Source organism: Gymnodraco acuticeps, unplaced genomic scaffold, assembly GCF_902827175.1.
Source record: "Gymnodraco acuticeps unplaced genomic scaffold, fGymAcu1.1, whole genome shotgun sequence".
In the NCBI taxonomy this organism is placed as follows: Eukaryota; Metazoa; Chordata; class Actinopteri; order Perciformes; family Bathydraconidae; genus Gymnodraco; species Gymnodraco acuticeps.
This window is the reverse complement of record NW_022991461.1, coordinates 416,099-428,272: the sequence shown is the minus strand read 5'-3', so window position 1 is coordinate 428,272 and position 12,174 is coordinate 416,099. Positions and strand designations below refer to the sequence as shown.

The 12,174-nt window shown below is 40.9% G+C and overlaps 1 protein-coding gene across 1 annotated transcript in view; it reads left to right on the top strand.

Annotated features, from left to right (window-relative positions):
• aldh1a3 (aldehyde dehydrogenase 1 family, member A3) overlaps window positions 1–12,174 on the top strand; it is a 64,419-nt gene that overhangs the window by 30,594 nt on the left and 21,651 nt on the right. The window contains exons 7-8 of the mRNA XM_034196612.1: window positions 5,802–5,915; window positions 11,090–11,192. Of these exons, the coding sequence (XP_034052503.1) occupies window positions 5,802–5,915; window positions 11,090–11,192 (217 nt within the window). The remainder of the gene's footprint in view (window positions 1–5,801; window positions 5,916–11,089; window positions 11,193–12,174) is intronic.

Genomic DNA, 12,174 nt, shown 5'->3' with positions numbered 1-12,174 from the left:
TCTGTTTGAGGTTGGTAAAATGAGGTCATCCCTAAGGTAAGTTAGAGAGATATTTTATTAGGTAGGTAACTTTATGCATTGCTAAGGTTAATTTAAATTCGCTATGATCGATTATGTAGACAAGCTAACGTCAATGTTGAAGAGCGGCCTAGTGTATGTGAAATCAACCTAACAATAAGATGTGTTTATATTACAAATAATAATGTCATATTTCAAGATGATTACTTAGATATTACAATATGGTTGGTTGAGCTGGAGTTCATTATTGAGCTTACACGTTAACGTCACAGTCATATCTGAAAAACGAACCCAAACCTTGTTCTTTTTATTAATTGTATTACCAAATTGGTATCAAATAGTGTGCATCTAGACCGGGTGACAACAATACCTATTGACGTAGCAACCACTGTAAGTTATATTCTTGTTTAATTAGACTTCTCTGTTTCATTTATTCTACTCTGTATAATTGTTCTGTAGTTATTGTAGCTAAAACGGCGCTTTTGAGAGATTTTAAATCTCAAATCTGCTCAAGGGAACCTGTTACACAGGTCGCAGTGGGCACTCAAGCCTGCATTACAATATAGGCAGGGCCACTCTGCTGTCGCCCATCAGCTCTGAGAACTCAGCAATCAGGCGTCCATTTTAGGTAGCTCTTTCCTGGAGCGTCAGCTTCAGCGTCAGACAGCCGAAGACTGACAAAGACATTGGAGTCCTGCGGGAGTAAGACTGACAAAGACATTGGAGTCCTGCGGGAGTCACGAGGGAGGCAAAGAGGAGGCAAATCCTACTCTGATTGAGCTAATTACCGCTGGTGTCCTATTTTCTTTTCTTTAGTTTTCTAGCCCCTCATGCTATAATCATGTGTATTTTCTCCATTCCTGTTCATGTGTCTTCTCGCAATTATCACTGGCCCCGTGTATCTCCTAATCGCTATAACCGGCCTGCTCTCGTCTATCCCACATGCTCCACTGAGATCCAACATCTAGTTTCAGGTGGCCTGTGGAACTGCCAGTCAGCTGTTCCTAAGGCTGACTTAATCTCTGGCTACGCCTCCCTGCAGTCCCTGGATTTCCTTGCTCTCACTGAGACCTGGATTACTCCATCCAACACATCCACCCCAGCAGCTCTCTCCACAGCATATTCCTTCTCCCATACACCCAGACCCACTGGCAGAGGTGGTGGCACTGGTCTCCTGCTCTCTCCCAAATGGAGCTTTTCCCTCTTCAAGCTACCTAACTTCACTCCTTCCACCTTTGAATTCCATGCCGTCACAGTAACCCATCCTATACAATTAACCATTGTTGTTCTCTACCGTCCACCAGGCGCCTTGGGGGACTTCTTGGAGGAATTAGATAATCTCCTCTCACACATCCCTGAAACTGGTCCTCCCGCTGTACTTCTTGGAGACTTCAACCTCCAGACAGGGAAGATAGACGAACTAACATCTCTGTTAACCGCCTTTGCTTTCTCACTGTCTCCTTCCCACCAACTCATAAAGCTGGCAATGTCCTTGATCTCATATTCTCAAGGAACTGCGCTACTTCTAACCTCTCTGTAAACCCACTCCACACATCCGATCACTTCTTCATTTCATTCTCTCTACCCCTTTCCAAACATAACAAACTAATCTCTTCTCGTCCTGCACCTGTCCGCCGTAAACTTCGTTCCCTCTCCCCCTCTACCTTTGCCTCATCGGTGCTCTCAGCCCTCCCTTCCTCTTACTCGTTCCAACTCCTACCTCCAAACTCTGCTGCAGAAACTCTCCTCTCTACTCTCTCATCCTCTCTGGACTCTCTCTCTCCTCTCACATCTCGGCAGGCTCGTCAGTCCCCTCCTGCTCCCTGGCTAAATGACGCACTGCGTGCTAATAAAACCGTCCTTAGGGCAGCAGAGCGGAAACGGTGGAAATCCAAACACTGTGACGACCTCCTAACCTATCAGGCTCTCCTCTCCTCTTTCTCTGCTTCGATCTCTCAGGCAAAAAGCACTTTCTTTCAAGATAAGATCCAATCTTCCTATTCCAATCCCAAAAAACTATTTTCCATCTTCTCCACCCTCTTGGACCCTCCCAAAGCCCCTCCCCCCTCCTCACTTCTGTCAAGCGACTTTGTTATCCACTTTGAAAAAAAGGTTGATGATATTCGCTCTTCTTTTTCTGACTCACCTTTACTCACCGCTGGGTCACCAGACCCTCCTTCCACCAACACACTAACCTCCTTTTCCCCTCTCTCTCCAAGTGAGGTTCTTACCCTCATTACCTCTGCCCGCCCCTACCACCTGTCCTCTGGACCCTATCCCTTCAAACCTCCTTCAGACTATCGCTCCTGATATTCTACCGTTTCTCTCCCATTTCATCAACACTTCTCTAACTTCTGGTCACTTTCCAAACAGTCTCAAGGAGGCAAGAGTAAACCCTCTCCTAAAGAAACCCACTCTCAACCCGTCTGATGTTATAAACTATAGGCCTGTCTCTCTACTCCCGTTCCTGTCTAAAACACTTGAACGCGCTGTCTTTAAACAACTCTCCTGTTATCTCCATCAGAACAACCTTCTGGATCCGCACCAGTCTGGTTTCAAGGCAGGCCACTCCACAGAAACTGCTCTCATTGCTGTCACTGAGGAACTGCACACTGCCAAAAGCAGCATCCCTCTCCTCTGTCATCATCCTGTTGGACCTGTCTGCTGCATTCGACACGGTGAACCATCAGATCCTCCTTCACACTCTCCAAAAACTTGGAGTTTCAGGCTCTGCACTTTCCCTCCTCACCTCATACCTCAAAGACCGTACCTACAGGGTAACTTGGAGAGGGTCTGAGTCCGACCCTTGTCAATTAACTACAGGGGTCCCTCAGGGCTCTGTTCTTGGTCCCCTCCTCTTCTCCCTGTACACAAACTCGCTCGGATCAGTCATTAGCCAGCATGGTTTTTCATACCACTGCTACGCCCAATTAATTCTGTCCTTTCCCCGCTCAGAGACCCAGGTCGTCGCACGCATCTCTGCTTGTCTAGCTGACATCTCTCAGTGGATGACTGCTCATCACCTCAAACTCAACCTTGATAAGACTGAGCTGCTTTTCCTTCCGGGAAAAGATTGTCCCACTCTTGACCTGACTATCAACATCGGCACCTCTGTTGTTTCCCCGACTCAGACTGCAAGGAATCTGGGTGTGATCCTAGATAACAACCTGTCCTTCACTGCAAACATCGCTGCTACAACCCGTTGCTGCAGATACACGCTTTACAACATCAGGAAGATACGTCCCCAGCTGACACAGAAAGCGACGCAGGTTCTGGTCCAGGCTCTCGTCATCTCACGCCTAGACTACTGCAACTCCCTCCTGGCTGGTCTACCTGCATGTGCCATCCGACCTCTGCAGCTCACCCAGAATACAGTGGCTCGTTTGGTCTTCAACCTTCCTAAATGTTCCCACACCACTCCGCTCCTCTGCTCCCTTCACTGGCTTCCGGTAACTGCTAGAATCCACTTCAAGACACTGGTACTTGCTTACCATGCTGCGAATGGATCTGGCCCTTCGTACATCCAGGACATGGTTAAACCGTACACCCCAGCGCGTGCACTACGCTCTGCATCAGCCAAACGACTCGCTGCACCCTCGCTGTGAGGGGGACCCAAGTTCCCATCAGCAAAAACAAGTGGGTTTGCTATCCTGGCTCCAAAATGGTGGAATGAGCTCCCCATTGACATCAGGACAGCAGAAAGCTTACACACCTTCCGGCGCAGACTGAAAACTCATCTCTTTCGACTCCACCTCGAGCGATAGAATTATTAACAAAGCACTTAACTAATAAAGGACTGGCTTATCTATAGCCAGTTGAGTAGCACTTGAAATGTTTGGCTCTATGAAACCTGATGTACTTATATGATTCTGTTTTCTTCAAGGTTGTGTCTTCCTGGTCGAATGTACTTATTGTAAGTCGCTTTGGATAAAAGCGTCAGCTAAATGCAATGTAATGTAATGTAAAATAAATAGTAAGCATTGGTAATACCAATGCTGATAAAGTAAACTATTTTATTTGAGTATTTGTGTCTGGGAAAAGGTACTGTATACCACTATGTTCAGCAGTTATATACTGGGATTTCTTGTACAAGAGAATACAAAAAAAAAATCCATATGGACCATTACTGTATAATCATCCTTAAATTATGTTATAAAATGCACCTAATAAACAAGTATGGCATTTTGAAACATGATGTGCAACCATTTTTACTGTAGTTTGTGTGCATTTTGTTGTTAACTAAGATGATGTTATGATTTATTTTTTGTTAGTATGCACGTGGACGCTTTGGACATACCTGGAGAAGGAAGAAATGGGTCTTCGGAATGATGGGAGTTAAAGACAAAAGGCGGAGACTAGTGTTGAAACTAGTGGAGAAACGATCAAGATGCCACCTTGTCCCTCTGATTAGACGGCATGTTAAGTCAGGAAGTAGCATTATGAGTGATGAGTGGAGGGCACAGGAGAGTGCTGAGTAACATGGGGTACAACCACCAGTGCTTCTCAAAGTGTGGTCCACGGACCACTGGTGGTCCGTGAGCGCCCCCTAGTGGTCCGTGAGTATATTGGTAACATTTGAAATAAATTAATTAATTTGAGTTTTCCGCACTCTCGCGGGAATATCTCCGCAATGGAGCAAGCTTACGTTTCACTTTCGATTGCATGATATAGCCCAGCGCAACACCTTCGTCACACATGTTGCCACTTGTTTTGACCATTTTCAGGCGATTTGTAGTCTGTTCTAAAAAAACGATGTGATTTTGGATATTTGTGGAGTTAGGTAGTCTGCGAGTGTTTTTTTATTGGTATATTGGTCCATGGAATTAAAAAGTTTAAGAAACACTGCACTACACCATAGACCACAGCAGGTGGTTTGTGAACCCCCAGACTGGCATACCCAACATATAGAAAGAGCTTGGTCGACCGTCAAAGGACATGTCCGTAGACTGAGAGGAAACCGTACAGAGAGTTTGTTGGAGGAACACCTCACGGTTCTTGAATGGTCATCTTGGCTTGGCTCTGCTCACCCTGATGGACTGCTTGGACGCTTGTTCAAGGATATACACAAAGCCTTTCCAGTCTGAGTACCATTATGTCTTACCAAGTCTTTCATTTATGAATAAAATGTTTTGCTTGTCTTTTTTGAATCTTGCTTACTTTTACTTTGCATTTCATGTGAAAAATGTGTATTAGGTAAGCGTGAATGTTATAACTCATTCATAAATGGACATGTGTATTCAACTTAAAAACAACGCACCCTTTCAGTAATTATAATTGTTAGTGACTAATCAATAGATGGTGATGTGTTTCACACTTTACAAGGCTCCCTTTTGGCAGTTATAAATGTTAATAACTCATTCATAAATGGTCATAAGAGATGCCAAGAAACATCAAGATGGATGGAGGGAGAATCAACTCAGTGAACAACAGATACCAAGGATGCTGGCTGATGAAGACGAAGTAAGCTAAGTAGCCAATACAAGACTTAGCGGTACAGATAAATGTGGGCTCACTATTTGGCAAGCAACCGGTCACAGTTGCCCTGTTTATCTCATGTCTTATAAAAGCTTATTAATGATTTATAAAGTGTTCACAACCTAATTAATAAATGAATTACAAACTATTCGTAAACCCTTTATAAGGGTAGTCTTATTGTAAAGTGGTGCTGGAATACCTAACTACCGTTGTCTAGGCAAATTGATTAAATGTCTGTAAAAGTTGCTGTTCTCTGGGACAGTAAACCTGACTCGCAGCACCAACTTTCTCTCTGGGTTGGCTTTCAGGCAGGGTTCCCTCCGGGAGTTGTGAACATCGTTCCAGGCTTCGGTCCAACAGCAGGGGCAGCCATCGCCAGCCACATGGACATCGACAAAGTGGCCTTCACTGGCTCTACAGAGGTGAGTGAGTGTACTGTATGACAGCAGCTGTTATCATGATTTTGACAAATTTGCATGAAAGACTCTCTTAAATACTTTGATATAAAAACCAGCAAACCTTTTGAGTTGTACAGTGCTGTTTTGCTGTTTGAATTGTAGAATTAAAGCAAGGCAGGTGTTCATATAGTAAGAAAATACAGAGGAAATATAGATTACTTAGGTTAATATTTTGCGAGTCATGAAACTATTTATTAATTTATTGATTTATAACCGTAATGATTTGATTCTGTACAATCACAAAGTAATGAGCTATAGGGCTGCATACTTATTCAAATATTAATCGCAATTATTAAAAACCAGTGCTCCACTCATAGAAAGCTTAGCTTCACATCAAAACCAGCGCTTCATGCATTAACCAGCCACCAGCCAGTGATCAAGCAGTGCCAGGAGTCACAGTGGACTTGTGGACACACTGTTATTTACTCAACAATAACACACAATTATCCTTGTTTTTATTTATTTGTTTAATTCTATAATATCGGGCTTTTTTGCCGTCCGTCAGGAACTGAATTTCAAAATAAAGTCACCGGAAACAGACGTAGGCGATACACACCCACTGAACTGATTTCCCAAGATCCTCAGCTATGGTTGAAGCTCGGTGATTGGATGTTTTAGCCACAATGCACGTCGGGATATGGTGTTAATGCGATATGAAATAACCAACAACAGAATTGCGTTGCCAGGCAACAGCTTGCGGTGAAAACAGTATTTCCGGTCTCGAAGTTTGCATAGTAATCTGCAGTACTCATCAACTAAAAACGTCAGTTTATCCTTGTGTTAATTACACAACATTGATTGGTTTAAATTGTGTACAATGCTTTTGTGTTTTCCCCCTTCGATTCAGAGAAACAAATAGTTTTTTAGGATGGCCGAACACACTACACTACCCATAATCCTCAGCTATCGTTTGGGACTACAGTCCCTTTGCTTGACAAACCCTTTGATTAATCTTCAGGCTCTGTGATTGGATGTTGGAGTGGCAGTGCCAAGGTTACGCCAAGCATCAAACAGCTCTATGAAATGGCTCTATTGTGTTTTGCAACATGTTCTATGGCACGTCTCTACTGGGAATTGTAGTTTTAAAAGGCGTTTTCGTTTTTTCCCACAATTAGAAGTTGCCAGTATTAAACTGTGTACACCCCTGGAGGTTTAGGGGATAAGAAACACATTGGTGTTATCATAATAATAAATGGGTGAAAATTCCTTGTGTCCATAATGGGCAGCATTAATATACCAACATGACAGCTCATTGTTACTTTGTAATTCTACTCCACTACATTTATTTTAGTTACTTTGCAGATTCTGATTAATGATGTGAAATATAAACAACCCTTAAATCAGTCTTTAGTTACACCTGAGTAAAGTTCAGGGAAGGTGATTGTCAAGTGCCAACAATCAGGAGAGATATTTGATAGTTGGTGCTTGAAAAGACTAAACATTAAAAATACATTACTCGTTATTCTCTAGTAATAGTTCATTAAAGACTGTATATAATTGCTGTTTTGCACATCCTTTTCAAGATTTCAAGATTTAAGGTTTATTAACATATCATATATACAACTACGGTGTAGTTATGCAATGAATGAAAAACTTGGGAGCATTACAAGACATCTATCAATATGTGTGTATACCTCCACCATTAAACTGTCAAATTCTGCACATTTCTTATACTATCTAAATACATAAGAGTATAATTAATGTGTATAATATCAGTTAAAATAAGTGCTTCAACATAGTTAATATTGCAGGAAAGCAATATATTAGACGTTAAGTACTTTGTTAGGCTTAATATTTATCTGTAGATAGATACCCCGAAAGGTTTTTTCTTATTTAAAAGAAGACCTTAACCTAAAGTATTCTTTAATGTTTGAATAAAGGTTAATTCGTTTTTCTGTTTTGCACATCCTCATATTCATATCTTTGTACATCCAGCACTAAACTGTTTTATTGTTTTATTGTAGATCACTTACAGTATCTTCTTAATATTTTATATTCTATATTTATATCATTGACCTTATACTTTCCCCCTATTTTTGATGTACTCTTAATATGTAAATGTTTTCATCAAATATAACATATTCAACAAAAAAATTGCAATAACGTGGTTTAACCACTAGGCGGTGCGGGTTAAAAAAAAAAAGTGTTAACGCAACAAATGATACTTTGTATTATTAGTGTAGGACACTTATGTATGTGTAACATCTGAAGATGTGTAGTTGTATTCGTGTTTTCACATAATTGTACAGGATATTGCTATATTATTTGACATGTTTTACTTCTTTCTGCACATTAATATCTGATTTGTAAAACATCACGGACAGAAAGATATATCCGTCATTTAATGGTAAGCTATTGAAATTCTGAATCCATAGATGTGTCTCCCATCACCCAAAACCCCTGACTATTCTCTCAACTCAGTATTTACATTCTTATATTCAAAGAAAATCAATAATATCTTTAAAAACTACAAGTCCCTGTCTATCAGCTGTGTACCGTTATGGTGTAAATATAACCTATCTACCAATTGGATCAAATATAAAAGTCAGCCGAATTAGTATTGATACTGCAAGGAGACGTATTGTGTGAAGAGAAATTGAAGATGTTGTTTAATTGCTGATATATTTATGATCCACGTCACATATTCAGTTTCGGTGGCATTTCTTCCAGTTTGTCCAAAGGACTTCTCATCAGGGCTCTATAAATAAAGAACTACGGCAGATGTGTAATATTTAATGCAGCCGAACCGTGTGTTACAATGCCGTTATGTGATGTTACTTTCAAAGAGAAAAGCAAGCACACTCGGAATAAAATAGTATTATTATTTTTTTTTAAATGTTTTGGGATTTCACATTGCATAAACACCATGTCCCAACGTGCTTTGCGGCTAAAACATCCAATCACCGAAATTTAACCATAGCTGAGGATCTTAGGTAATTTCAGTGGATGGGTATTTTGAAATTCCGTTCCTGATGGACGGCAAAAAAGCCCGATATTATAGAATCAAACAAATAAATAAAAACAAGGATAATTGTGTGTTATTGTTGAGTAAATAACAGTGTGTTATTTAGAAAAGAATAACAAATTAGAAGGAAAAAAAGATTGAAAATATACATATTTCAGTGTTCTGAGCCCCATTTATTTTCCTCACGGACAGCAAAAAAAGTCCGACATTATACGATTTAACATAAAAACAATAATCGTGGCTTGATATTGAGTAAGAAAATGTTTTTATGAACCACACAGCTTCCGATCTTCCAAGACCCGAAACATAAAACATACTACCAATAGAAATACATTGCTTTTAATATCGTTCTGTGTGACACGAAAAAAAGGGGAAAATCGTGTTGGTGAACACGAATCAATAGATTAAATGTCGTGACTATAACACGAAATGCCGTGAGACTGGGTTGTATATTCACTTATCTGCAGCACTAATGGAAGCAATTTGGGGTATGGTATCCTTTTCCATTTTGTGTTGCAAGTTTGTTTGGCTTAGTTCATAAGGCACAAAGTGTGTGTGTGTGTGTGTGTGTGTGTGTTTTTTGTGTGTGTGTGTGTTTTTGTGTGTCTGTGTTTTTCTGTGTCTGTGCATGTGCGTGCGCCGTGTTAAGATGATTTGAGAATTATGAAACCGGTGAGGAATAACACATTTGTATGTGCATGAGGTGGTTTAAAGCGTTCCATTAAACTCAGCTCTGCACATCTGATTAGTACTTGTTTAATAAAATAAATGTATATCCTTATCATTTTAGATTCATGGTGTGTTGTGTTCCTTATAAATGAAGGGTCCTTGGTGGTATTTCTTATAAGTTTGGGACCTGGGTGAGACACCGCAGTTCTCTGAAGCTGAAATAGTCTGAGTTTCGCAGATATAGATAAAGCTTCTTGTATAAATAAACTGCAACAATTAAATGTATAAAATAAGTGAAAAAACTCTTGCCTCATCCAGTTAGCTTTAAAATACTGTAGACTCCCCCTAGATTGATTTCAAAGTTGAGAAGTTAGTTTTCTAATGCAATGACTATTAGAATTCCTAAATATCCATCTTAAATAGCTTTTAGTAGCATACATTGCTTAAAGGGGACCTATCATGCAAAATGCACTTTTGTACGTTTTTTATACATGAATATGTGTCCCCGGTGTGTCAGGGAACTCACAACCCTCTCTCTTTTCCTCCATACCCAAATCTCTGAAAACGGGGCTGCAACGGATCTGATACAGACTGATACAGATTTGAAAATTCTCTGACGTCAGGAACGAGGAGCTCCGCCCTATATGGCCAATTCTCCACCTATCAGGGGAATGTGGGGTTGGGCCACAGCCGGCCATTGCTGCTCGAAAGCGCTGGAGACGCTGTAGTACATATGCCAGGCCTGTAAGTGGCGCTGTAGTCTGCCACAAAAACGGTGAAGAAGACTTCCTGCGCATGGTTGCCCTTCTGTTTATTCTCTTCCGTGGCTCTTTTTCTCCCTCCCTGAGGCAAGCGTTTGCACCTCCTGCTGCTTTAATTCAATGCAATCCCTCCCAGTCGAGGCAAGCACTGTAATTATCTCCGGTAGTCCACCAGCAGAGGACAAACACCCACCTCTCCGCCTCTTCCAAGGAACGAGGGAACCGTGCGGCAGAGTTTCAGTTGATGTCCGTTAAAGTTTAAATCTTCCGGACAAAATTAGAAAAGTGCCGGTCAATGGTCTTCTTTGTTATTTATTGAGCTTTAAAAAAAAAATGAATAATGACTCTATATAATCATATAAGAATAAAACACGGAGGACGGAGATCTCTTTTTCTCCCCCTCTTCTGACAGCCTAGCAGCTGATCTCAAAGCACGATCCCCTCTCCTGCTGGGGGGCGTGGTCAGCTGCAGCTCACAGAATCAGCCTCCTGCAAAAACAGCGCTGGAAAGAGCAAATAGAGCGAAATGAGGCATGGCTAAAATGCAGGATCTGTTTGGTATTTTGAAAAATAAATTATATTGATATACTTTATATAGGTATGCCCTACAATATATTGTTCAAATATAGCATGATAGGTCCACTTTAAGTTCACTAACATCTGAATACTCTCTTTTGTGCTGCTACTGTGTAGATGTACTACCCATGATGCATTAGGATATGTTTGTGTGTATGGTCATGCAGGTTGGCCAGCTGATCAAACAAGCATCTGCCAAAAGCAATCTGAAGAGAGTGACTCTGGAGCTGGGGGGGAAGAACCCATGCATTGTGTTTGCTGACTGTGACTGTAAGTAAACAAAACTAATATACATAATAGTAAAATGATGAATCAAATGCAACATGAACATGTTTCAGCATGCACTGGAGGCACTTCACACCTTTGCAACCTCAGGGGTTTTACCACATCACTACTCTGAAATATTGAAATATGAGGCCTGTCATGGCTCATCTTTCATATGTACAATTAACCTTTTTTGTGCCATTGCTGTCATCCGACAACTGTAAGTTGACAATCTCAGCGACATTCTCACTATCAAATACATTTTCTGTAGCTCAGGGGGCTGCAGAGATCCGGTACAATACAGCCACTCATGTGTAATATGATGATACATTGGCCTGATCACTTGTTAGTTGACTGATAAGCACTGTCATACCCTCTAAACAGCACCTGATAACAGTCCTGTATTTATTCTTGTTCCTACCAATCTGCTTGAAGCATCCTACATGTACATATATTGTAAAGCAACCAGCATTATGTTTTTCTCATTCAGTGAAATGTTGAATCCAAATCTGCACATAACAACTAAATTTTTTTTAAGGCCATGCTGTAGATATCATTGAGGTCATTTCTTCAGTATTTTTGTCTAGAGATTTAATTAGGTTTTAGTTTAATAGTGTACTATGAGCAATGACAGGTGTGACAGTTAGAAAGCTAGTCAGAGCTTAATACCTGGGGATTTTTCCCCAAGACATGTTCCTCTTGTGCAAAAGAAGACAAATTGTCTAAGAAATTGTCTACTTTAAGAATATAACACCCTCCCAGACTGATGATACTTCCCAGAGTAGAGAAGGTCTCAATGTATTCTGAAGAATGTTGGAGTGACGTCAAAATGGTTGTTCTTTATTGCTCTTGTCCTTTTTGTAAATGTGTGTGTGTGTGTGTGTGTGTGTGTGTGTGTGTGTGTGTGTGTGTGTGTGTGTGTGTGTGTGTGTGTGTGTGTGTGTGTGTGTGTGTGTGTGTGTGTGTGTGTGTGTGTGTGTGGTGTGTG